This window comes from Echinops telfairi, unplaced genomic scaffold, assembly GCF_000313985.2.
Source record: "Echinops telfairi isolate 266 unplaced genomic scaffold, ASM31398v2 ScPeMD7_7469;HRSCAF=8507_0, whole genome shotgun sequence".
NCBI lineage: Eukaryota > Metazoa > Chordata > Mammalia > Afrosoricida > Tenrecidae > Echinops > Echinops telfairi.
In genome coordinates, this window is record NW_022111372.1 from 24,457,348 (window position 1) to 24,484,361 (window position 27,014).

The 27,014-nt window shown below is 49.0% G+C and overlaps 1 protein-coding gene across 1 annotated transcript in view; it reads left to right on the forward strand.

The window, feature by feature from the left end:
- Positions 1-25,976, forward strand: part of OLIG2 (oligodendrocyte transcription factor 2) — a 40,601-nt gene extending 14,625 nt beyond the window's left edge. The window contains exons 3-4 of the mRNA XM_013006900.2: positions 25,658-25,864; positions 25,963-25,976. Of these exons, the coding sequence (XP_012862354.1) occupies positions 25,658-25,864; positions 25,963-25,976 (221 nt within the window). The remainder of the gene's footprint in view (positions 1-25,657; positions 25,865-25,962) is intronic.
- Positions 25,977-27,014: the final 1,038 nt, after the last annotated feature.

Consider the following 27,014-nt stretch of genomic DNA (forward strand, 5'->3'; position numbering starts at 1 on the left):
AAATGAGGACCTAATGTCGGGGGTTTAAATGGAGAGAAAATGTTTTGAGAAACGATGTACAAATGCGCTTTACACAATTGATGCGTGTATGGATTGGGATAACAGTTGTATGAGCCCCAAATAAAATGATTTTTTTAAAAGAAAAAAAAAAGAAAAGAAAAGAAAAATTCCCTCCAGATTCCTTAGCCCCCAAACCTAAACAGTGGTGTGAGGGGCTTAAAGAAAAAAGCAGGAAAGTGAAACTGAAATGGACTTGGAGTCTTGCGACCAACAAGTTCAAAATAAATAAATAAATAAATAATTGAAACATTTAAAAAGGTCGGAAAGAAAAAGGAAGGGTCAATAGCTGGAAACTCTGGCCTTGCTCATAGAAACAAGAAACAAGGCGAGCGCACGATAGAATTTTGCAAGTCCAACAACTTCTTGCTTGCAAATACCCTTGTGTAAGAATATAAAGGCGACTACACACATGGACCCCGCCAGATTACATATGTGGAAAGAGACAACAGCTCAATATTTGACACCAGCCAAAACCAGGCCAGGGCTGACTGTGGAACAGACCAGCAATTGCTCATATGTAAGTTCAGGTGGAAGCTGAAGAAAATTAAAATAAGTACACAAGAGCCAAAATACCATGAGTGTTCTTGAGCATATATAATCATGAGTATATCTTACCTGAATTTAGAGATCATCTCAAGAATAAATTTGACACATTGAACACTGGTGACTGAAAAACAGAAGAGTTGTGGGATGACATCAAGAATGTCAGACCTGAAAAAAAGCAAAAGGCTCTCAGAGAGACAGAAGAGAAAGAAAAGACCACAGTGGGTGTCAAAGGAGACTCTTAAACATAGAGAAGCTAAAACTACTAGCAAGAATGAAGTAAAAGACTAGAATAGAAAGTTTCAAAGAGCTGCTCAAGAAGATAAAGCCAAGTGTTATAATGAGGCGTACAAACACCTGGGGCTAGGAAACAAAAAAGAATGAACATGCGTGGCATTTTTCAAGCTGAAATGCCTAAAGAAATAAATCAAGGCTTGAGTTGAAATGTTGAAGGATTCTATGATCAAAGCGTTGAATGACACAAGAATGATGCCAAGGTGATTCAAGGAATACACAGAGTCACTCTACTAAAAATAATTGGTTGATGTTCAGTCATTTCAGGAAGTAACATATGATTAAGAAGCATAATTAAGGAAGAAGTCCAAGCTGCATTACAGGCATTGGTGAAAAACAAGCCTTTAGGAATTGACAGAACACTGGTTGAATTGTGTTCGCAAACTGTTGGAAGGACTCATGAGTCTATGCCAAGAATTTAGAAGCCAGATACCTGGTGAACTGACTGGGAGAGATCCATATTTATGTCCATCCCAAGGAAAGGAGATCCAACAGAATGCAGCAATTATCAAACAAGATCATTAATATCAAGTGCAAGAAAAGTTATGCTAAAGATAATTCAAAAAACTGTTGCCAGAACTTCAAAACAGATTCAGAAGAGGATGTGGAATGAGAAATATCATTGCTGATGTCAGATGGATCTTTGCTGGAAGCAGAGAACACCAGAAAGATGTTCTCTTGTAGTTTGTTGCCTATGCAAAGGACTAAGGTGTGCCTGACCAAGGCCATCATACTAGTTTCACTCAACCTCACGTGCATGTGAAAGTTAGAAACCGAATAAGAAAGACCCAAGAAGAATCGCTGTATTTGGAGTATGGTGTGGACACATCATGCTGAAAGCACTCGGAACCGTCAGAAGAACCAACGACTTTTATCTCGGGAGAGTCCCAGAAGCAAGGATGGGGAGACTTTGTCTCACGTGCTTTGAGCATGTTATCAGGCAAGACCAGTCCCTAGAGAAGGTCATTATGCTTGGTAACGTGAAGGGGCATTGAAAAAGATGAAGACCCTTGATGAGATGGGTTGACACAGTGACTGCAACAATTGTCTCAAAAACAATGGTGAAGATGGTGCCAGACCTGGCAGTGTCACATTCTGTTGGACATAGGGTCACTATGAGTCAGAACCCAATAGACGGTGCCTAACACCCGTCACACATGCAAAGGGATTAGACTGTGGATCGAAGCCAATTATGGATAACAGCACAAAGAATGGGAATTTCAGAACTTTTAAATTGTGTTCATGGGGAACCTGTACATGGATCAAGAGGCAGTTGTTGGAATAGAACAAGGGAATATGGCATGGTTTAAAATCAGGAAAGGTGTGCATCAGGATTGCATCTTTTCACCAGTTTATTCAGTCTGTGTGCTGAACATGTAATCTGAGAAGCTGGAATATATGAGAAGAATGGGGCATCAGGATCAGAGGAAAACTCATTAACAACCTGTGGGTCGCAGATGCCAAACCTTGCTTGCTAAAAGCAAAGGTGACTTAAGCCCCTTACTGATGAAGATCAGTATGGATCACACATCACTGTAAATAAAACAAAAGTCATCACCAGTGGACCAATATGCAACATTATGATCAAGGAGAAAATATTGAAGTCATTAAAGACTTTATTTCACTTGGATCCATAGTCAATACTCATGGAAGCCACAGTCAAGAAAACAAATGATATATTACATTGGGCAAATCTGCTGCATACCACTTATTTAAAATGTTAAAGAGTGTGTTAGTCTGGTTAAACTAGGGAAACGAATCCCCTGAAACTCATATATATGAGAGTTTTATGTAAAGGGTAAGAGTATATAAGAAAGCATCCCAAACCAGTGTTGTCCAAGCCCATAGGTCCAACATTAGCCCATATGTCCGACACCAATCTACAAAGTCCTCCTCCATCTCACAAAACACACGCAATGATGCCGACTATAGGAGGGAAGCCAAATCAGTGAGCGTGTAAGCATCTCAGCGTTGGTAGGGGTCTCCACATGGCTTCTCCAGTACCCAGGGGTAGGTCCATGTGGCTTCTCCTCAAGGATGTCTTACAAGAAGTGAGCCTTACCAGCTGAAGCAGGGAACTGGCTAAGGCAGCTGCACCCTGGTCTGACCATCAGAAAGCAAGAGACCCAAGAACTAGAAAGGTGAGGCTCACTGAGCCATTTATCCCTCCGCCCTTCAATTAATGCCACATGTGTTTATCGGCCAGGTTGACACAATAGACCTTAACTATCTCAAAGAGCAAAGATGTCCCTTTGAGGATTAAGGAGCACCTGACTCATGGCATGGCATTTTTAATTGCCTTATCTACATTGGAAAACTAGATAGTGAATAAGGGAGACTGAAGTATTGATGCCCTTGAATTCTGGTGTTAGGCAAGAATATCGACTATACCATGGACAGCCAGCCAGAATGCTCCTTAGAAATGAGGATGGGGAGACCTTGTCTTACGTACATTGGACGTACTATCAGAAGAGACCAGCCCCTGGAGAAGGACATCATGTTTGTGATAATCATTGAAAAGGAGGAAGACCCTCCAGGAGGTGAGTTGGCCCAGTGGCTGCAACAATGGGCTCAACTTCAGCAACAGGTGTGGGGCTGGTGCAGGACCAGGCGGTGCTTTGTTCTGTTGTCCACAGGTCACTACACGTTGGTGCTGACTGGACAGCACCTAACAACAACCACAAGGAGGTTGTGAGGATTCACCAAAAGTTGTTGGGAGTGTACAAATCACTATCCTGACCATGTAGTTCCTCTTCTGGACCTTTCACTCAGCACAGAACTATCATTCCAGGCAGTTTGCAAGAGCCATAACCATGACATATGTACCATGTATATCCCTGGCTACCAAGTTACCCACTTCACACGGAGCAATCTTTGTTTGGGGCAGGCTAGAAATGAAGAAATGGCATGAAGGCACACACATGCTCTTTCTTAACACTTAAAGAATGTGAAGACTACTCTAAGGACAAGGGATCCTCCCAGGAAAAACTGAATTTATGGGGGAAAACCAACCAACCAACTTTGAAGTAAGAAAGGTAAATATCTCAGATTCACATTTCAAGATGGGAGCTCAGAAAAACCGAGGTACAGGTCACTGGTGCAGTGGCTAAGCAAGGAGTTGCTAATCAGCGCCACAGGCAAAAGATGTGGCACCTGAACCAAACCCAATGTCATTGAGTCAATCGAGTGTCTGAGCCTGTAAATCTTTAGGGGAGCAGACAGCCTGGGTCTTTCTCCCGAGGAGCAGCTGGTGGCTTTGAACTTGGTTAGCAGCCCCCGGGCGCTCTGGCTGCATAAAGAGTACAGTCATGGAAACTCTACAGAGTCAACTTGAGGGTCGCTTCCAGCTAGAGCTGACTTGGTGATAACTAACCATCATCACCATACCATAGAGTGACCCCTGCCATCTGTTTTATAGGTGAGTGGATCCAGACACAGGGAGGTCACCTGCAGGCAGGTCTACCCTGTCCTATAGGGTTGCTGTGAGTCAGCATGGACTCAAGAAAGTAGGCTTGGTTTGGGTCTTGAGTTCCGTTTGAGTCCTTGTCCTGGCACTTCCAATATGTGTACAGATGATTTTTTGTGCCTTGTTTTACTAGCAAGAAGATGAGTCCAACCTGACGGAGGTGCCCTCTCCTGGAAAGACAAACCACAAGGATGCTGTGAAAAGCTCATCGTTGAACTTTGTTTCCCTGCATAAGAAACACTTTGAAGAAAGAAAAAAAACGCTGATGAGTCTTAGAAGTGGTTCTAGCATTGGACTGTTGTTGCGAGGCACCCGGTAGGTCCCGGACTCATGGAAACGCCACACAAAAGCAGGGCTGGGCCCCTGTGCTCATCAGAGCTGCCAGTGGCAGGTTTTCAGACTTAGATCACCAGGTCTTTCTTCCTAGTGCTAGTCTAGAAGCTCCAGGGAAACCTGTTCAGCATCAGCACAACGTGCGACGATGGGTGGTAGAGAGGCATGTGGAGAATTGGCCAGGAATGGAACCCAGACCTTTAGCAAGAAAGGCAGGACTCTTACTACTGAACCAGCGCTGTCCCCAGGATTGGTCCTGCCCATGGGGCTTTCTGAGATAATCTCAGTTAGAATTAGCGAAGTTACTGGAGATGGAAGAGGAACTTTCTCCATTCTACAGAAAAAGCTGTTTCCTCGTGTCGCTGGGGGAGGAGCAAGACCTTAAGGCATAAGGTTGGCTTTAAGATTACATGGATTTATTGTCAGACACTTCCATCTACTCCATTGGGAGGCACACTCTTTGGAGGAGGAGGAAGAAGAGGAGGAGGAGGAGGAGGAGGAGGAGGAGGAGGAGAAGCAGCATATATTCCATCCAGTGACTCTTTCCTATGACATACCTGAAAGAGGAAGAGTTTCTTTTGGCAAATTGGCCAGTGTCCTGAACAGAATGAGAACTGGATTGGAGGCGGGGTGGGGGGTGGGGGGGTGACTACAACATTCCAATTCAGACAGACCTTGTAAACCTGAACATTAGCTATCCTTAAGTACACACACACACACACACACACACACACACACACACACACACACACCCTCAGTAGCTGTATTTATCCCCGAATGCAAAACAGTCCCCTTTGTTGAGACCGGCTGAACTCACTGAGCCTGGGAACAATGTTGCGGCTGCTGGCAGGCCATGTGCTAATGTGCTCATGCATTACAGGCTGCAACAGATGGCAGTGAGAACACTCGGACCGAGCCTGCCCAGCTCAGGACACCCAGCCCGGAGCTGCTCCCCAGCTCTGTCCAGCTATCAAAGCACTGCTGCTGTTGGAGAGAGAATGGCTGCCCTGGAGGAGGCTGGTGCGAGGTGTGAGGGTGAAAGTGTAAAAGAATCATCCTTGGGCTGGTTTGCTTGCGTGTTTGTTTGTTCGAATGGTGTTGCAGAATTGAGCATTGAGAGCCAGCGAAAGGGAGACACATGTTATATTGTTCCAACATGTTACCTCACAGGCATTGTTTAATGTTTTCCCTACTGTGTCGAAAATATACACAACAAAACATACGCCAATTCAACAATCTCTGCATGACAATTCGATAGCATTGATTTCTTCTTTAAGCGGTGCACCATTCCCACTATCCTTTCCAGATCATTCCACCATCATTTTGACTTAAACTAAATGCTCCCTAAGCAACAAAAAAAAAAATGTCCCTTCCCATCTTCCTCCCTACTCTGGTAATCACTAATAATATTTGGTTTCAATCTATCTTTTAAGGAGCCCTGGTGCTGTAGCAAGGAGCCCTGGTGGTGGAGTGGTTATGTGCTGGGCTGCTAACCCCAGGCTACCAGTTTGATACCACCACCCACTCCGCAGGGAAAAGGTGGGGCTTTCTCTTCCTGTAAAGACACACAAGGGCAGTTTGACCCTGTCCTATAGGGTCGCTGTGAGTCAGAATTGACTTGCTGCCAGTGAGTTTGTGTTTATATATTTCCTTATTTCATGTAACGGAGATTATACGAGAGGTTGCCCTTTCCTGACTGACTGATTTCGCTCAGCACGATGTTTTCAGGGCTCAGCCACATTGTGGCGTGTATCAGGACCTCATTTCCCTTTATTGGTGTACCCTATAGGACCGAGTAGAAGGCCCCCTGTCTGAGACTGTGATTTTTATGGGCGTAGAAAGCCTAGCCTTTCACCTGGTGGTTTCTAACCACTGACCTTGTGGTTAGCAGCCCAGGACGTAACGGCTGTGCTGCCAGGGCTCTAATATATGTAGAGACAGATATACGGAACCCTGGTGATGCCTGAAGAATCAATAGCCTACACCAGGGGTCCTCAAACTACGGCCCACGAGCCACATTCAGCCCGCCAAGGACATTTATCCAGCCCGCCGGGTGTTTTTGCCCAGTTTGTTTTTTTACTTCAAAATAAGATATGTGCAGTGTGCATAGGAATTTGTTCATAGTTTTTTAAAAAAACTATAGTCTGGCCCTCCAACGGGTCTGAGGGACAGCGAACTGGCCCCTTGTTTAAACAGTTTGAGGACCCCTGGCCTACACGGACTCATTACAGACACAGCTTTTTTTCTTCCCACTCACCCTCATGGTTTATCGTAGACTGAATACAGCCCAGTCCTCATAGACACACTTCCACTCTTATTTTCAGAAGGAAAAGTATGTTGTTGTTCGGTGCCATTCAGTTGGTTCCCACCCACAGCAATCCTGTGCACAGCGGGATGAAACATGGCCGGTCCTGCGCCATGCTCATACGTGCTCCTACGCCGGAGCTCTTTGCTGAAGCCACTGTGTCGATCCATCTCACTGAGGGCCTTCCTTCATCTCCTTTGTTGCCCCTCCACTTTACCAAACATGAGGTCCTTCTCCAGGGACTGGTCTCTCCTAACAATATGTCCCAAATACGTGAGATGACGTCTCTCCAGCATTGGCTCAAAGGAGCACTCTGGCCATACTTCTTCCAAGACAGGCCCTGTGGGGTAATTCTACTCTGTCCTGTAGGTCACTAGGAGTCAGTGACTCAATAACACACAATGACAGCAAAAACGCCTGGTGAATGTTCAACAACAGCACATCATGTGTCCTTTGCTGTATCTTTATGATGCTGTCTACCTGTCCCCGCCCCGTCCACTCAAATAGTTGAAGGTGAGTTGAGCTTTCAGTCTTTATTTTAGAAGGTATGCCTCCCTAAGGAGCCCTGGTGGCATAGTAGTTATGTTTTGGCCTGCGATCCACAAGGTCAGGAGTTCAAAACCACCAGGCCTTCCATTGGGGAAAGATGGGGCTTTCTACTCCAGCAAAGAGTTACGGTCTGGGAAACCTGCAGGGGCAGTTCCACCTTGTCCTGTAGCATCACATTGAGTGACTCAGACAGTGAGTTTGGTCTGTTTGGCCTGCCATCTACACAGGTGTTTCCCGTGGTCTTTGGCGGCCATCTGGGAAGTTCTTTAACTTTTCCCAAGGTACATTAAAGATAAACTATTTGGGGGAGGAACATAAGCTTGGCACAACCTCAACTGAGAAAACTGCCAAAGGGTCAATGGGGTGATTGACTGTTCTACACGAAGGTTTCTCAGTAGTATCCCAACTGCCTATTCTCTCTGGGGCCTGACAAATTGTTGGTTGTGAGGGGCTGTCTTGCGCATTCTAGAAGGTTTGGCCGCATCCCAGGCCTTTACTCATTAGATGCCAGCAGTGCTCCCTAAGTTGTGACAACCAAACATGTTTCTAGATGTTGCCCAGTGTCCCCTGGAGGGGCAAACGGCTCTTCTTCCATCTGGAGAACTGCCTGGTGACCTCAGAGGAGACGGTGGAAATGGAAACCATCACACAAATTAAGCCGAGCTCTTAACAGTTTCAAGTCTCATTTGCATTTGGAGTTCCCAGAAATGGTGCTGGACTTTGTGCCGACAAACTTTGAAAAGTAAGACGATGCATGATTTTGCCTGGATATCTCTGGAACACTTTTGGGAATTCAACTTACTAATGGAGCCCTGGTGGCAATAGTGGGTTCTGCTCTGGGCTGCCAACTTCCAGGTCAGCTTTTCAAAACCACCAGCCAGCTCCCTGGGAGAAAGATGAGACTTTCTACTTGGTAAAAGGTTACCATCTGGGAAACCCACCGGGCCGGTTCTGGTCTGTCCTGTAGGGTTGCTTATGAGTCAGAACTGACTTGATGGCAGTGAGTTTGGGTTTTTGGGGTTCATTGCCACCAAGCAAATTTTGATTCATAGTGACCCCAAGACAAGGAAGATGGCCCCATAGGCTTTCCATGGCTTCAGTCTGTATGGAAGCCTCTCTCTTATCTTTCTCTGGCAGCGCAGCTGGGGTGTTGGAACTGGCAACCTGTCATTTTGCAGCTGAGCAATTTAACCTCCGTGATGCCCAGACTCCCTGGTTTGCATTTAAGACTATTAAATCCTAAACCGTTAAGAGTTTGGTTCATGTCTTAGTCCAGGTTGACTAGAGAAACAAATCCAGTGACACTCATATGTGTATAAGAGAGAGCTTTAGATCAAAGAGTAATTGTATATTAAAAAAAAATCCCAGCCCAGGCCAGATCAAGTCCATAAGTCCAATATCAGCTCATATGTCTCATACCAGTCTATACATTCCTCTTCAGACTCATACAACACATGCAATGACCCAGAATACAGGAAGATCACAGGCTGGTGGGTGTAAAGTATTGTGGATCCAGTGGTGATGGAAGCATTTCCAGGGCTTTGGCTGACATCAGCATGGCTCCATGTGGCTTGTCAACAGGAAGGTGAAACAATGACAATGTGTCCCACTTCCAGGGAGGAAGAAGTAGTTGCCAGAATCCTCATGAGAAGGTCAAGCCTACACAGAGGGATCAATCAGGCTGTAGGCTGATTGTCAGGTGTGGTAGTTACATAATCTGTTGTCAATTTGAGGCTTGCGAGTGAAGGAGTGGAGTTTAGCCTGTCAATCTGGTTGCTAAGGAGATCAATGGCTCCCTGGAGGCAGGACACATACTCACTTCCTTGGAGACTCTCTATGGACAAGGCTCACTCCCTGGGAGACATTGCCGATCACAAGACACATGGAGCTATGCTAGTGCCCTGAGCTGGAGGAGCCACATGGAGACCCCTACCAGTGCTGAGATGCTTACATCACCACTGGATCCACAAGACTTCCCACCCACTGGCCTGTGATCTTCCTGCATTTGGCGTCATTTCACGTGTTTCATGAGTCTAAAGAGGACTTTATCGATTGGTATCAGACCTATGAGCTGAGATCGGACTTATTAACTTGATCTGGACTGGGCTGGGATGTCTTCTTAATGTACAATTACTCTTTATATAAAGCTCTTTCTTACATACATATGTCTATGAATTTGTTTCCCTAGTCTATTCAGGCTAACACAGCAGGCTAGACTCCACCCCTTCATTCTTTTATCAAGTTGGCATAAAATTGTGCAACTACCACAGCTCGTTTGGTTTTCTACATGGGGATTGTTTAGGAGTTAGAGGTAATTCACCCTTTGTTTCACCAGTTGTTGACCAAGTTTCCTGAAATGTTAAGAAGACAAGTTCACCTTGATGGGGTGCCCATCGAATGCCGGGCATTGTTCCGGGTGTGCTAACTCAAGAACTGTTTGTACCACTACTTCAGCAATGAGGAAACTGAGGCTCACACAGTGAGTGAGCTGCAGAGAGGGGATCCAAGAACCAAGGCTGATAAAGAAGGCTCTGTACTGGCAAGTCAAAAAAAAGTACACACGCTCCTTCTGAATGATCTTTTCTTAAAAATAAATAACTAGTGGTGTAAGCAAACATTTCCCTTGGGAATCATTTCAGATGGTTTATAGAAAAGTCAGAGTCACTTTTGAGTGTGGGGTTATCGGACAGACTTACACGTTACGTCCAATCTCTCTTCATGCTAAACCGTGGAGCCTGTTTGCCGCAGCCGAGAAATTCACATCAGGATGGTGATCTGAACCCAAATCCAGGTTTGTTCAGATTGTCCCACTCGGATTTTTCCCCCCTCTTCTGGAGAAGAGTGGAGGGTATCGATCCAAGGCATCATGTGGACTTTAACTGGTTTTATTTTTAGTAGTTGCTATGGATTCAATTCAACGTGTCTTCCCAAAGTATATGTAGAAGCTTGGGTCCTTGACACTTGTGAAGATGACCTTGTTTCCAAATAAGGCTGTTGAAGAGGTTATCTAGTAACAGGAGGCCGTACTGGATGAGGATCCCAGAGTGTGTTGCTCTTACAGGAGAAGAAAGGAGACCCACAGAGAGATGAGGGAAGATGGCGTGTGCCCAGGGAGCCACGCTCTGTGGCAAGCCAAGGGGTGCCTGTGGTGACCGGAAGCTGAAAACTACAAGAAAGGATCCTCTCCTGGAGTGGGCAGAAGAGGCACGGTCCTAAGGACAGCTTGAATCCAGACTTCTAGCCTCTGGAACTGTGAGAGAGTGCAGGTCCCTGCTCAGAAATCACCCCTCAACCCACTGCCATCCAGCCGATGTCTACCTACTGTCATTGAGCCGATTCCAACTCACAGTAGTGACCCTATAGGAGAGAGTAGTAGATGTATTTCTGAGGCTGTAAATCTTTTAGGGGAGCAAAAAGTCTCCTCTCTCTCTCTGTCTCTCTCTCAACCGGTAGAGTCAAATAGCTGACCTGGAAGTTAGCAGCCCAACATATAACTCATTAGGCTCCCAGGGCTTCCATGTACAGCAACCTTCTCTAGAGTTTCTGAGGCTGTCCCATCTTCATGGGAGCCCGCAGTCTCCCTTTTCTCCCTCAAGGAAGCTGGTGGGTTTGAACTGCTCACCATTTGGCTCGCAGTCCGTCACCTAACCAGTCACAGTACCACCAGGACTCCTCGGCAGTCAGTCACTTTGTGGCATGTTGTTACAGCAGCCCTAGGGAATGAAAGCAAGAGGGTCAACCACAGATTGACTCCTCACCCCTCCTTCCAGCTCTTTGGTGTGGGGGTGGGGGTGAGGGGGCTATAGATTCAGCCTCATGGAAAATATCACACAAAAATTCCACTGCTGTGAAAATGGACACGGAGAAAACTAATCACCGTTGTATTAAGATTAGATGAGAGATTTGTGGGATTAGGAGGGGAAATCAGGTGAGCGTGGTACGCTGGGAGGAAGTATTAAAATCCTGCAGAGGGAAACAGAGTGGAACATCCCAAGAGGCAGCATCATGAAAGCACAGCAGGTGCCAATCCCCCTGGAAAGGGTGCAAAGGACAAGAGAAGTGACCCAGAATACTGATCTGGGTGCTGATGGGGGCACTTGACGTTTGACAGAGGGACGGCAGACCAGAGGGACTCCTCCGCTTACAGCTGCTCTGTCAAGTCCGCTTTCCACCGGCACTTCCCACTCGGCTGCCCAGTGAGGAGGAATGGACAAGGGGTGAACAAGCAAAGGCAGGCCCGGCCAGAGCCTGTGCATAGATGCGGCTGTGCAAACAGAAGAAAACCACCGGCAGAGCCATGGGCCCGTGTGTGGCTGAGCAGAACTGTGCTCTGCAGGGTTCCAACGGCTAGTCTTTTGGAACCAGACCATCAGCCCTTTCTTCTGAGGCACCTCTGGCCGGACTGCAGCCTCCGACCTCCCGGATCACCGTTAGTGCCACGCAGGACTCCACAGAGAGAAGAGCCACGTCTGATTCTCAACGGCCATTTCTGCACGTGTAAAGTAAAGGGCTGGGCGCTTTGAACCTGTAGGGCACATACTCCAAATCCCCTTATTAAAGGTGATAAAGGTAAGGGCCCCTTGGGGAATTCGGGTGCTCAGTTGTTAACAGCACGGCCAATGCTCCTAACGGGGCCGTTAAGAAATTCATTAACATCTTGCTAGAAATCAAGAGCGAGGCCCCAAACTGATCCACGGGGAAGGTGGCCGAGGGCAGGCATCGGCACCTCTCCTGAGCAGCCATTTATTTCATCCTCTACCGAATCAGCACCATAACAGGATCTGGCTGCAAAGTTTCCAAGGAGTAGAAATAATCCCAGAGAAGAGGGGAGGGGCCGGGAGGCTGGAAAACAAGGAAATGTGATCTGCAGAAGTGGGCCTTCTCCATATGGCACACAGCGCCCTCCACTCCTCCTCAGCCTCCTCCCAATGCCAGCTAGCCCAACCCCGCCCTGGCACCAGATGCACGTTCCTAATTTGCAGTGTTCCTTCCTCTCCCCCCTTCCCACCCCCCCACCGGGGGAGAGAGCATACTAAACTGTGGACAGGGAATGTGTGTCAGTAGCTGGGAGAGTCAATGCTACAGAAAACCCATGTCCTCTGAATCCATTTGGACTCACGGCCACCCCACAGGACACAGGAGAACTGCCCCGGGGGGGTTCTAAGCCTGTCATCTTTACAGGAGGCCATCGCCCCATCTTTTCTTCCGCAGAGTGGCTGGTGGGCTCAAACTGCTGACCTTCCAGTGAGCAGCCAAGCGCTTCACTACCGTGCTAACGACGTTACGGGGCCTTTCTCAAATCAAAGCAGGGAATAACGTAGGCAACTTTCTCTGAGAAATCTACTAGATTGTGACGCACATACATGCCTCCGCTTCAGGCAAATGACATCACACAAAATTAATGCACAGGAGATTTGCATGAAGATGATTCAAAAGAACCACCTAGATTGTACCCCATTGGAAAAGATTGAAGAGCAGATGCTGGCTGGGTTGCAGCGACAACAAGCCAAGCGAGGTGTAGGCATGCTGCCAGGACTTGCTGACCTGGTGAGTGCCCTCTGAGAGTGCTCAGCTTAAGGCTGTGACCACGCTGTCAGGGCTGGAGGTGACAGGGACACCCAGTGCGGTTCAGCCCTGCTCTCTGAGGAGCCCAATACAGGGTGCACGATCATGCAGACGAGGGCTGTTCTGCCTGGACCCGACAGACCAGGGGTCGGAGAGGCCAGGAAGGCTTCAGACTGATTCTGACCTGAAAGATGAGTCAGATTTGAACGTGGGGTTCGGATGGGGTGAAAAGTTAGCCCCTACCACCTGCCTGAGGTCCCTGGGTGATGCAAATAAGTTGCACCTAACTACTGCCAGAACGGTGGGAAGCTCCAACTCACCGTGCCAACAGCATATGGCAGAAAAGTCTGGTGATGTATTTCTGTAAAGATTCTCATCAGGAAACCCCCACAGGACAATTCCACTCTGTAACCCATGGGGACACCTAGAGTCTACATGGACTCTACCACAGAGGGTTAGCACCCATCTGTCAGTTCGTGGTTGTGTGGTGTCTTTTGTGTTGCTGTGTGCATACTTCCGGTACCAGAGGGTGACCCAGGGTTGGAAGGTTTCAGCAGAGCTTCCAGACCAAGGCAGACAGGGCCCAACGTTCTACTCCTGAAAATGACCTAACAAAAAGCCTCTGACTTACAGTAGAACGACGCCCAATTTGCTTGCTGTGGACACATCATCAGAGGGGTCGGTCTCTAGAGGAGACACCGGGGGAAGAGGGCAGCAAGGGCGAGATGGACATGGGCGCTTGGTGGGATGATCGGACCAATAGCTGCAACGAGCGACCTGGCCGTGCCACCGGTTGTGAGAATGGGGCTGGACTGGCTTGGTGTCCTTCTGTGGTCCCTGAGGTCACCATGGAGGGTGGCCACCTAGATCAAGGTTTCCTTTCACTTGGATCCAACTTATAAGATGACAAAGCTGAGACCCTGAGAGGGACATGATTGTCCCTAGGACATATATTGGGCATGAATCTAAGAGGTGGATTTCCAGGGACTCCGCCCCCCCCCCCCCTCTTCTCCACCAGTAAACAAAGAACCAAATTCACTGTCATCCAGTCCCAGAGGGTGGAAGGGCATACTGAAGTTTGCTTGTGGCTTATCTGTACTTGGGGTGTGTGTGTGTCTGTTTGTTTATTTGTTTGTTTCATCTAGAGGACAAAGAAGCAGCTCCTTTTTCGACTCCTGGAAGCAAAACACTGGTCCTCAGCTAGGCAAAGGATGGTTTAAAAACAACAACAACAACCCCCCCAACAGACTTTACAGTTTGCACCCCTTGTGTTTTCTTTGCGTTCAGCCCCAGGATCAGTTCCAGCTGCAGATGCGTGGTCTCCAAGCGTTACCCCAATGCCTGGGCTCTGCCTGCCATGGGAGTGACACTCAAACACCCCAAGACAAGCTTCTGGAAAGGAGTAAGATGGTTTTATCTGCGCTGTTGATGAAGCAAAGGAGATGGGGGTTTGTTTCTCTGATTGCCTCTCCGAACTGTGAAAAAGAGGGATTTTTATAAATTCATAAAGGGTGGGGGGGGGGAGCCCTGCAAAAGGCATGTCAACAACTTCGCGTCTCTGTCCCAGGGCCTCAGCTAGTGAATGTCTCACCCTCTTCTCCTGGCCTCACCTGTCCGGCTGGGCTCCAGACGGCGCCTCTTTCCCAGGCGCGCAGGAGAAAGCTTCAGGCCAGCTGTTCTTCCACAAGGCTGTCCTCCAGTTGTCCTTAGGTGCCAAGTCGATCCGAGTCCTAGCGACCCACCGGACCTCATGAAGCACTGCCCGGTCATGCACTCTCTCCTCTCGGTAATTGGAGCCCGTTGGTGCAGCCGCTGTGCCCACCCATCTTGTCGGGAGTCTTCCTCTTCTTGACCAGGCATGCTGTCCTTCGCCAGGGCCCGGTCCCTCCTACTGACAGGTCCAGTAGGAGGCAGATTGGTTTGTGCTTTCAGAAGTCCATTGGATTTTTCACAGTCTCTGCCAGCATCATATTCCAAATGTATCCATTCTTCTTCCGTCTTCCTTACTCGAAGTCCAGGTTTCACATGTTTCGAGTTACAAACTTCAAGTCTGAAAACTTTGGAAACTAAAATGAATCATATTGAAATCATAAACTTTTTTGTTAACTTCTTAATTCATTCCTTTAATATTTCATTATAAATACATCGGCCTTTAAATCATTTCAATAGTAATTGCATTCACTTTTAACTTCTGAGGAAAACGGCAAAGGCGAGTTAATTACAAGGTAAACGACAGAGGCAAGCAAAGCAGTTCCCTGAGGCCTGATGCAAAGTCATGAGTGTGGGGTGTCCTCTTGTCCCCTGAACCCTCAAGGCCAGCCACCGGTGACTATGCTGTCATAGGAGGTCGTCGCATTGAGGATCAATGCGCTGGGGCTCTTTCCCTGCTTTTGAAAGGGAGTACAAGGGGATTTTTTAAATTCTGGAAAAGTGAAAGGAAAAGGTGATATGAGCTCTCCCTACCAAGTTCTCATTGTGTTGTGGAGACTAATGTTTGCATGGTCCATTGGGCTAAATAGTTCCATGTGACTTTCAATTGTCATCAGCCTCTCTTCTCCAGATGGGGAGAGACCCTTCGTTGCACCTGAATGAAGACTGATGAGCTTTTTAGACCCCGCTTGTTACACCCCAGAGTAGGATGTAGAACATTGTCTTTGTGAACCATGTATGCAAATTGATCTGGGAACCCCCCAAGTCTGTGATCCTGACACCACCCCATCTCTGCCCGCCCACCCCCTCCCCCAGCCCACTGACTCCATCTCTCAAGGTGTTTGTTGTTTGTTGGTGTCTAAGAAGCTTCCATAACTTTGTTCCCTCTGTATTCCAGCCCATTCACGGGTGTATTTTCAGCAAAGGTAAATACACATATACAAATATCCCATCTCTGATATCCAGTTCCTGACTGCACTCCCAAGTTCCCTCCCACACCCCTACGTGTCTATCCAATCATCTACTCAGAGACCCTTAAAGAAAGCTCCTCCCAGTGTGAAAACCTTTCCTTGATGTTTAAGAATAGTGGGCTGATACACTATTTGCCCTTCTGGGATGGGCCCATCTCACTCAGCGGAATGTTCCCCAGGCTCCTCCGAGTTATGAGGAGGAACAGTATTCTTCGGAGTTGCATCGTATTCCATCGTGTGCATATACCAAAGTATTTTTATCCATTCTTCCATTGCTGGGCATTTTGATTATTTACAACTATTTTTTTGTTTTGTTCTTATGCATAGGGCTGCAATGGACATGGGTTCCCATGAACTTTCTGAGGCCCCAGCGTATATGAGCTTGGGAAGTCCCGGGCGGCGGGGCGGGGATGGGGTGGGGTGAGGATGTATAAACAAGTTACTGAGTTCAGCTGCTAAACGAAAGGTTGGCAGTTTTCAGTCCACCTGGAGGCACCTCAAAGGAAAACCTGTCAATCGGCTTCTGAAAACAGCCTCTGAAATCCTTCTGGTGCACAGTTTTACTCAGCCACACACGGGAGACCAGGAGTTAGTCACCTGGACCCCAACTGATGCTGTTTCCGTATGAGCACATGACTCCGGTCCAGGATAAGGAAATGGAGGGTCCAGGACGCAGGCTCCCAGGCTGGAGGGGTGGGTTATTAAAACTCTCCTGCTTCTGCCTCCAACACTCGCTTCTCCTTCCCGCTCCTCTCCTAATTCACTAATATATCATTCTGTCCCACCTCAAATGCCTAGATGCCTTTGGTCCCTATACTAAACCACTATCAATTTCTGCCCTCTTTGTAACACTTCCTCCCATAAGCCTTTGCAGCTTCTACCAGCCCTGCCCAGCTGTTGCCCAATCTCCTCCTCCCCTGGCCCTAAGCAACCACCCTTTGGAGCAACTCGCAGCTGCTTGCCGGTAACTCTGGCCTTTTATCTGCGGCCCCGCCCTTCCATCTCGGTCCTCAACCAGATGACTCACCTTCTCTGCTTCCAAAGAGAATGCCTTACTGTTCATCCAAAGACGGATCTTCAGCTCAGGGATGTGCACACTCTCCCCTCCTCTCCTCCTCTGTCCCTTGTCCCACGATTGTGCTTCTTTGACGCTCTTGAAAAGGTACTGAGGCCACTGGCTTAAGCGGGGTTTAGAGACATATTGCTTCCATGTTGTACCCAAAGCCCAGCCAGTCGCACATTTGTCCATCAAATACTCAGGAGCACCTGTGAGGCAGTGGTGGGTCAGTGGTAGGAGGCTCGTCTTCTGTGTAGGAGACCCAGGTTCCCCGTGCCTCACGTGCAGCTGCCACCCCTTGGTGAGGGTGTGTGTGTGTGGCCGAGATGCGACACAAGTCTCAGTGCAGCTCCTGGACTCACACAGCCTAGGAAGCGAAGTTTGGCAGTCTTCATCTCAGTACCACCAATGAACCCCAGAGACCCGGTCACAGTGACCCAATGCACAGATCATGGGGGGGGGGGCAGGAGGAGGGTGGGCTGACATGATGGCAGCCCACAACAATGTTATGTGCCAGGCCCTGCGCCAGGCCTGGGACAGCGTGGGGATTGCGGTGGCTCCATAAGGATTAAGGGTCAAGACGATGGGTGTAGAAGCTGCATTCAGTTACCTAAGAAGTGCACCAAAGAATCCAAGTGACCACAAAGCACCATCACCCCCTTTTTTGGGTAAATCCACAATTATAAGGAGACAGCTGAAATCAATAAGTATGTCATTTGCCGGAGGCCTGGCAGCTGGCTTGGTCATCCAGGAGGCCTTAGCTGCACAGTTTAGTTGGGGGTCCATGGATTTGGCAGACACTTGCTAAGTGCCAGTGTGGCCAATGAGTTGAAGGGTCTTCTCCTTCTCCTTCTCCCTCTTCCTCTTCCTCTCTCTCCCCCTCTCCCGAGGATGTCTACCTTCCAGTACCTGTGAGTCTTGCCACTTCTCTCCTAACAGCACTCCCCAAAGGAAGACTCCCCATGTCCTCATGGACAATGCCAGGAAGGGGCTGTTTCCCAGCAGCAGGTATGAGAAGAGGGAGCCCATAGGAATGCGAGTGGCATCCCATGGCATGAATGTATCACATTTTGTTTATTTGTTCATCAGCTGGTACGTGTTTTGTCGTTCCCAACAGTTGGCTATTCTCTCTAGATGAATTCAAGGAAGGCAGCAATGCTGGCCTTGGTCATGTGCTCTAAAAAGGGTTTAGGCTTTTCTCGCTTCAGGTGTAAGGCTGGCCCTCCCCTTCCTCTCATCAAGATGCCTCCGGTGCAAGGACTGAGCTTCTTAGAAGCCGCAGGCATTTGGAAGAGAAATAAGGATGGAAACGTGAGGCCTTTCTTCACCAAGTCCTGCCTTGCTTAGTATTTAAGTGGGTTCTGCGACCCCAGTGTGCTAGGCCAGGTTGACCAGAGAAACAAATCCAGGGCCATGCATATGTGTATAAGAGAGCTTTATATCAAAGAAGAATTGTATATTAAGAAAACACCCCATCCTAGTCCAGATCAAGTCCTCAAATCTGAGATTAGCCCATCTGTCCGATACTAGTCCATAAAATCCTCTTCAGACGCACAGAGCCACTTGCAATGATGCCGAATGCAGGAAGATCACAGACCGGTAGGTGAAAAGCCATGTGGCTCCAGTGTCAGTGCTGGTGGGGGTGTCCATGTGGCTCCTCCAGCTCTCTGAGTGTGGCTCTCCAATAGGAAGGTGAAGCAGAGAGATGAGATAGAGAGGGAAAGAGAGAGAGAGAGAAAGTTCTGAATCCTCATGAGAAGGCCATGCCCACAAGAAAGCATCAAAAGGATGTGACCTGATTGACAGGCTAGATGCCACACCTTCACTCTTAATACCTTCAAGTTGACATGAGATTATGTAACTTCCACACCTAGGTTGCAGTTAGGTTTGCTTGGCGGAACAAGTAGTGTGCTATGCTTGTCTGTTTCCATATGCTCCAACCCTGTCACAGCCTCAGCCTCAGCTCCTCTGCTGAGCTAATAGAAGACTCTTTGAGGTGGCTTGATACTTTCCACATCCCAGCCACCTGGGTCTTCACACTGGCCCTGGTTCCATGACGTGTTGTCCTGGCTATGAAAAAAGAAGACAGGAGGAGTCACTTCTTACGGCCTAAATCAACGCATACATCTGAGTCGTGTTGTTGATGAAGAACACTGACTACACAATAGACTTTCAAAGGGGGGAACAGATCCATCTCAGAAGAAATACAACTAGCATGTTCCTTACAAGCGTAGAGGTCAAGACTTTGACTGGCTTACTGTGGACATGTCACCAGGAAAGGCCAACCATGGGCAAAGGACACCATGGTTACTAAAGGAGAGGGCCAGCAAAGTGAGGGGAACTCTCCCCGGAAGGAGTGACCCTATTGATGGACTCAACTGTGAGGACCTTCGTGGAGACGATGCAGGGCCAGGCAAGGTTTCATCCTGTTACACTTGAGGTCAAGATCAGTCAGAGTGACCGTGATGGAGGCTAACAGCTACAGTAGTCAATCAATGCCCACCTATGTTCATCTCAGCCATTTCTACAAGATCATAAAGAAGGAAACCATCGCAAAGCCCGTCTGTGGAGGAATGGAGAAACAAACGCTGGGACCTACACACAATGAATGGGACATTAAAAAGCAACGGTGAGCCTGGCAAACGTGGACAAAATTGAAGGACATTATGCTCTGCAAAGTTAGTCAATCTCATAAAAATAACTATCTCGTGACACCATTATTCTTTATCAAAAGATCATTTTATAGGGGACTCTTACAGCTCTTCTAGCAATTCATATATCAATTGTATCAAGCATATTGGTACATATGTTGCCATCATTCTTTTCAAGGCATTTACTTTCTATTGAGTGCTTGGTGTTAGCTCCTCTTTCCACCCCCCACCCTTGTGACCCCTTGATGAATTATAAATTATTATTATTTTCATCTCTTACACTGACTGCTGTCTCCCTTCTCCCACAGTTTCTGTTGTTCACCGCCCTGAAGGGGGAGGTATGGTGGGGTGGTGGTGATATGGTTATGTGCCGATCATTGCGATCTAGTCTCCCCTCCTCTCCTCCTCTCCGCACCTTCTCCCTACCCTTCTGGTATCGATACTCCATTCCTGTTCCTGGATTCCATGTGTCGTGAGCACTGATCTCTTATCTGTACCTGTGCACATGCTGTTCCGGAAACCCGCATGACCTGGGATCGTGATAGAGAGAGGTGAGGAAGCCTCAAGGAACCAGAAGAATATTGTGTGTTTCATCAGTACTTTCCTGCGCCCGTGTTGACTCATCCCTTCCCTGTGACCCCTCTGTGAGGGGAAGGACACCGTTATTCTAAAGGGGAGTAGGGGGGAGTAAAAGACTTTGAAGATGACTATGAGGCCAGGGAGAGGGGACGTGAGGAACATGAAGGTTAGGAAGGTGGGTGGGTGGGAAAAGAAAAATACATAAATACACACACAAACAAAGAGATAGATAAATAAAAGAAATCAAGATGATAGTTGTTTTTCCAGTGAAAAGTTATTGCTGGAAAGTAGTCACCTCAGTCTTGACCAGGATACAGTACCTCCCTTTAACGGACTAAAAGGGTTCAACTTTAAAGAGAAGATTCCCCTGAGGCCCATCTAAGCAATAGCAGGAAAGATGAATCTAATATAAGAAGACATATTAAAACTCAAACACTTTCATATTTTTGGCTCTTGGACGACATATGCTATCGTTTCCCCCTAGTGCTGAAGGAGGCAAAGCAAAAACAATGAACTCCCACTTCAAAGACCCAATCTCATTCACAAAACAAACCTCGGATAGCAAGTTACGGTGAACTCCGCCATCAACCCACCTCCATCGTCAACCAAGGACTTGCTCTCACTGCCACTCCCAGGCCCCAGGAGGACCTAAACATGACAAAATGGGTTTCTGCAAACAGCGTGTGCATTGATTGCTGTTGTTTCCAATGGGCGAGGGGCAGTCCTCTGTCGAGTCTAATCTATTTAGGACATATTCATCATCAGGCGCTAATATGGGACTCCCACTTCGTGGCTTTCAGAGGAGAGTGTAGCCGCCCCCGGGGCGTAAGCCATCATTGTGTCCCTTAATTAGATATTCCGCATGCCAGGGTGAGGGACATATGTCTTTTCACTGTAACAAACACCACGAGCGAGCGGCCCAGCGCTTTCAGGCGCCCGGCCACATTCAGACGGAGGCAGCGCAAGTGCGCGCTCTCCCAAGGACCTGCGGCCCCAGCCGGCCCGGCACAGTGGGCCTGCATTCAGCGATCGGTTCCGGTGTATTAACAGCCTATGAACTTCTCATCTGCTCCCGGACTGGTGAGGATGTCACCTGCAACTGCTGGACCAGCCGCCCAGCCTGTCTCCTCGGAAGCCAGGGCCGGTCTGGGAGTGTTGGGCCTGACATGCTGTGCGTTTCCCAACACAAAGACCGGCATGTGGGGAAACGATGGAAGAATGGAAGAATGGAGCAGCGCAGCAACTTCTCAGAGCAGAAGGTCAACAGCTGGGAGCACCGTCCCACTCAGAGTCGGAGGACAAGCAACGAAAAGCTAACCTGTTGAAGTTTGGGGCTCTCAAAGTTAATTTTGCCACATAGCCACCCTGTTGGCCAGGGTAGAAGGGACTCACAGGGCCTCGGTATGGATTAAAGTATGCACCCCCAAAGTATGTGTTGTAAGCCCTCTCTGTACCCATGGGCCCAATCCCAATTGGCAATGGGTTTGCCTTGCAATGGGTTTGCATTAATGCTAATGAGATCGCATTAATGTGGGGTGTGTTTTAAGTCAGTCTCTGTTGAGATATCAAAAAGATTGAAGGAGCAGTGGGCCGGCAGAGATGGGGGAAGAGATGCTGTGCCGTGTGCAGACCACCAAAGACTGAAGGAACAAGGGCCTTCCCCAGACTCACAGAAAGACAGCCTTCCTAGAGATGGCGCCTGGAATTCAGGCTTCTCGCTTCCTACACGGTGAGAAATTAAAGCCACCCCTGGTGGTATTTTCTGGAATAGAAAACTAAGACAGGTTGCCTTGGCTGTGATGGAGATCTAGACGGCCGGGTCTCTCCTCCCCCAGCGTCGTGAAGGGGTTCAAACCACTGGCTTTTTGCTTAGCTGCTGAGCTCTTCAGCGACACAGAGCCAGGGGTGCTCCTATGAGACCCTGATCTGTGCTAACAGGCCACCTTGGCTCACAGCTCGCTGCCACAGAGTCAGTCCCCCTACCCCCCATCTCCACCCATTTAGAGTTTCCAAGACTGGAAACCTTTACGGGGCGACAGCCTTCTCCTCTTCCCTCGGATCGGCTGCTGGGTTTGAATGGCTCACCCTTTGGTTCACACACCCAGGTTTACTCAACAGCCCCAAGTCCTTTATAAACAACTCAGGTTGGCTCATTTTCACAGCGCCTGTTCTTGTGGCGTCGCTGGGTGGTGCGCATGGTTAAGCAGCTTGGCTGCTAACTAAAAAGTCAGGTGTCTGAGGACACCCTGAAGGCCTGGCAATCTACTTTAGAAAAGCCAGTCATTGCAAACCCTGTGGAGCCCAGCTCTACACACACACACACACACACACACACACACACACACGGTCAGGATGAGCCACCAGCTACTCCATCACAACGGGTAACACCATTTTCTTCTGCTGGCAGACTAATAGATGACACACTATTGGGACCACCCAGCCAAGGATGGAGCATTCCCCGGGTGCAAAGAGAACAAAAGCAGTGTGCAACAGGAGCGCCATCACCTAAGTATGGTGACTGTGGGGACAGGGGGGAGGGCGGTTAGTGCAGGGCAAGAGCAAACCCAGAATCAGAAAAGGGAGGTTGTCCAGACTCCATGGATTCTTTGTGGGACCTGCAGGTGCCCAGCAAAGGTGAATGACCCTGCCTGCCTCTGTGGGGCAGGCTGCATCTTGGGGAGGGCCCTAAACCTCCCAGTGACACTGTGTGGCAGCTCCAGGAAAGCAAAGGGACTACTGATGGGAGCCTTCCATGAATGGATGAGAAGCAGAGGGGTGTGTGTGTGTGTGTGTGTGTGTGTGTGTGTGTGTGTGTGCTGGTGGTGGTGTCAGTTCCTATATCCACTCTGGAGGTTTGTTTTCCCCAAAGCAATTGGAAGGTAACTAAGGAACACGTTGGTGCCTGGGATTCATTTGGTCATTCAGTACTTACAACCAAACTCACTGCCTTTGAGTTGATGCTGACTCATAATGACTCTGTAGGACAGGGTAGAACTGCCCTTGTGGGTTTCTGAGACTGCATCTCTTTACAGTAGTAGAAAGCCTCAGCTTTCACCCATGGAACAGCTAGTGGTTTCAAATTGTTGACCTTGCAGTTAGCAACTCAACATGTAACCATTTCACCCCGAGAGTTCACTCATTCAATACTTATGTGGGGCTTCGTATGCCCTAGGCACTGCCGTAGGCTCTACAAAAGTATTTACAATTTAATTTTAGGTAGGGAGGTGCCCTGAGTTGAACCGGGTCCTCCTCATATATCTGTTGAAATCCTCACTCTTGCAGTAATTCTAGGAACCCTGTTGGCACGGTGATGAAAGCACACAACCACTAACTGAAAGTTTGATGGTTCAAACCCACCAGCTGCTCCTTGGAAGAGAGCAGCAGCAGTCTGCTTCCACGAAGATGCACAGGCCTGGGAATCACAAGGGACTTCTCTGTCCTGTGGGGCTGCCATCAGTGAGGATCATTGTGAGGGCAGTGGGTTTAGCAGGGATTTGGTACCCAAATACACGGCCCCATTTGGAAACCGAGGGTTTCTTGTATTAAGTTAATACGGGCATATGGGAAAAGATTGGGTCCTGCTGAATTATCAAAAAGAGCAAATTAGTTGCACTCAGGGGAAGACAGATGACCCGGAAGGACCCACCTCAAGCAAAGGAATGCCAGTGATTTGTGGCAGACACCAGAATCCAGGAAGGAGCCCACGGGAGGCAGCAGCAACGCTCAGACCCGGACTTGGACTTTCAGCTTCCAGAACTGTGAAGAAATCCAATTGTTTTTGAAAGCCACCTACCTAGGACATTTCTGTTATAGCAACATTAGGAAACTCGGACAAAGTGGCGAGTGGGGAGACCTGTCGGGGAGATGGGTGAGGGGCTACCATCTGTTTCTGGGGTTGGTACCTTGAACGGACGGGACTTACCTGCTTCTACAACCAACAATGTGAGCCATTTCTTGGGATCAACCTCTTTCTGTATGTGTGCATGTAAGCACCACTGGTTTTGCTTCCCCGGAGAACCCAGCCTCACACAGGGGGATATGTGCAGTGCAAACCCTCAGACTCCACAATGCATCCTGGAGCCTGCTGTCCTGGAAGCAGCATAATGGGGTGCAGTGGTGATAGATAACACCTGTACCCTGGAGCACCGCAAGAGGCCTCTCCAGAAGCAGTGCCCCGATTCTGTCCCTGTTCTGTCCCAGGAGCAGCATCCCCATTCTATCTCAGCCCAGAGAAGGCAAGACCCGGAAGTGGAGGAGACCAGGAGGAAGTAAGCAGGCAGGCGTCCAGCTGCCTCTGACCAAGCTTGGTGTAGTTAGCCAGGGGAAGCTGCTTTTCTGGCCAGAGGCACGGCTTTGACACAGGCCAGCATTCACGAGCCTGCTTTCCCTGTACCCAGTACTCTCAGCACCCAGGACTTACAGACCTGGAGAGTGGTGACTACCTCTGCTCTTCCCCTTGATGACGGGCGTGTGAACCCCGATCTACGGCTGCTATGGACTGAACTGTGCACACCCCCAAATTCTATGGCCCAGTCTTGACCCAAAGCTTCAGTGAATGAGACTTTGTTTGCAAATTGGGTCTTTGCACATAAAATCCAGCTAACGTGTCCTACTGGAATAGGGTGGGTTCTGATCCAATGTGAGTGGTGGGCATTCTTACGAAGGGAGAGAAACACATAGACAGATCCAGGGGGCAGGCATCCACATGAAGCAGGACACAGAGGCTGGAGGGATCTACACGCCAAGAAATGCCATCACCTTCCTCAGAACGTTCTCCCTCAGCGCCTCCAGATGGAACCAACAATGGCCAAGTCGCTGGTTCCAGATTTCTAGCCTCCAGACCGTGAAACAAGACAGTTCTGTTCTCACAGAGATACCCCACCCCACCCCTAATTTGCGGTCCGAAGTTGTATGTAATGATACAACCCGGGGAATATCACAACTGGGGAGCATGCAGAGTCTGTGTCCTGGCAAATGAAAACGTGGCCCTATGACTGAAACAGATCCACGGCCAGAACCAGGAAGGATGAAGGGGTGCCTACTGGTGTTACGGCTGGAGTGCTATGAGCCACAGATAGCACTTCTTGTCCCCTCGGTGGGACACAAGCAGCTGCCAAGGGATGTGGGGAGAAGAGAGCATGAAATTGGCCCTGACCTTCGCCTCCATGCAACGTGGGAAGCAGTGGCAGTCACTACAGCTGTGCCCTTTTCTGTCTTGTTGCCAGGGAGCAAAAGGGACTCCAGGCCCACCCTGAGAAGGTTCTAGAATATTCTGATGTTCCAGCAATCGGGAGGCTGGATTAGGTCCCATCCTGGTAAGAGACCTCAGGTTCCCTGGAGTTCGCCCTCCCACAGGCGTCCAGGGAAGCTTCCCCTATAAGGAGAACCACGGCTCTAGCTTTGGGCACATGCTGACGGGCATGCGCAGTGGAACAAGAGGCACGGGGGAAGGAACAAGAACAGTTTTCTCTGGTCTGCCCTCCTCTGAGCTCTGCTCGTTTTCTCACCTGCAAAACGAGCAGGTGCCCGACTTTTACGTCATGTTCAGCTGCGTGAACAGAGGTGAGAGCTGTTTGCAAACACGGAGGACACGGCATGCCTGCCCAGGTGCAGCCCCATCACCGGGGCTCAGACCTGCCGGGTGTGGCTCCCCCCCACAGCACCCTCATCTTGAGCAGAGCTCGTTCCTCGAGCACTTCACACAACAGCCTGTTGGGCAATCTCGGCTATAACGTTTCTGAAAACATGTTCTGACTGATGCGCAGGCCAGTGGGAGGTGTCTCAATCCTTCCGCTAACTTCTAAAGATAGGAAGCAGGAGCGGGAGGGTGTGTGCCAGGCTGCCCGTGACTGAGGAAGCCTCCCTATCTTATCTCTCCTCTGCCCCCAACTTCCTCATTTGTCTTTCCATCACGGTGTTGTCGTTCACTCCCCATTCCCCCTAGAAGGGTCCATTCCCGACCCCACCCTTCTGCCTGTCCCCTTCCCATGCCCACGCCCCCTCTTCTTTCTGCTCCACGAGCCCTCCTCCATCCAATAGGCCTTCTTGGACAGGGCCGTCAGCAAGTAGCCTCTCTCACTTCTCACCTGCCCTCCGAGCTGTGGTCCCTGGACCTGCAGCAGCGTCTCACCTGGAGGCTCCGGGAAAATGCAGGCTCTCGGGCTCCCTTCACACGCAGGAGCCAGACTCCTGGGGTCCGATGGTTGGTGTGCACCTGTCTTTCGCTGCTCTCAGATGACCTTCCCTGGCTTCCGACCGAAGGCCTCACCAGTCCAGCTGTGCCACCGTTGGGGTCTTCTTTGTCACCAGACATGGTTAAGGAGACATTCACCCATGTGTACTTCATGTCCTCAGGTAAGTCAGGAAGTACTGGAAGGCAGGAGCTGATGCACATTGAGAGCATTCCATACAGGGAGTTTGGGCAGTCTAGAATCCGCCTCTTTTCTCGTTCTTCTAACACATACTCGTGGAGCATCTAGGAGCCCTGGTAGTGTAGTGGGTTATGTGTTGGGCCGCTAACCATCAGGTCAGCTGTTCAAAACCACCAGCCACTCTGAGGGAGAAAGGACGAGGCTTTTTACTCCCGTAAGGAGTTATAGTTTCAGAAACCCACAGGGCAGTTTTACCCTGTCCTATAGGGTTTCTGTGCGTTGGAATTGACTCGATGGCAGTGAGTTTGGACGTTCTTATCAGTTCAGCCCTGTTCGTGGCG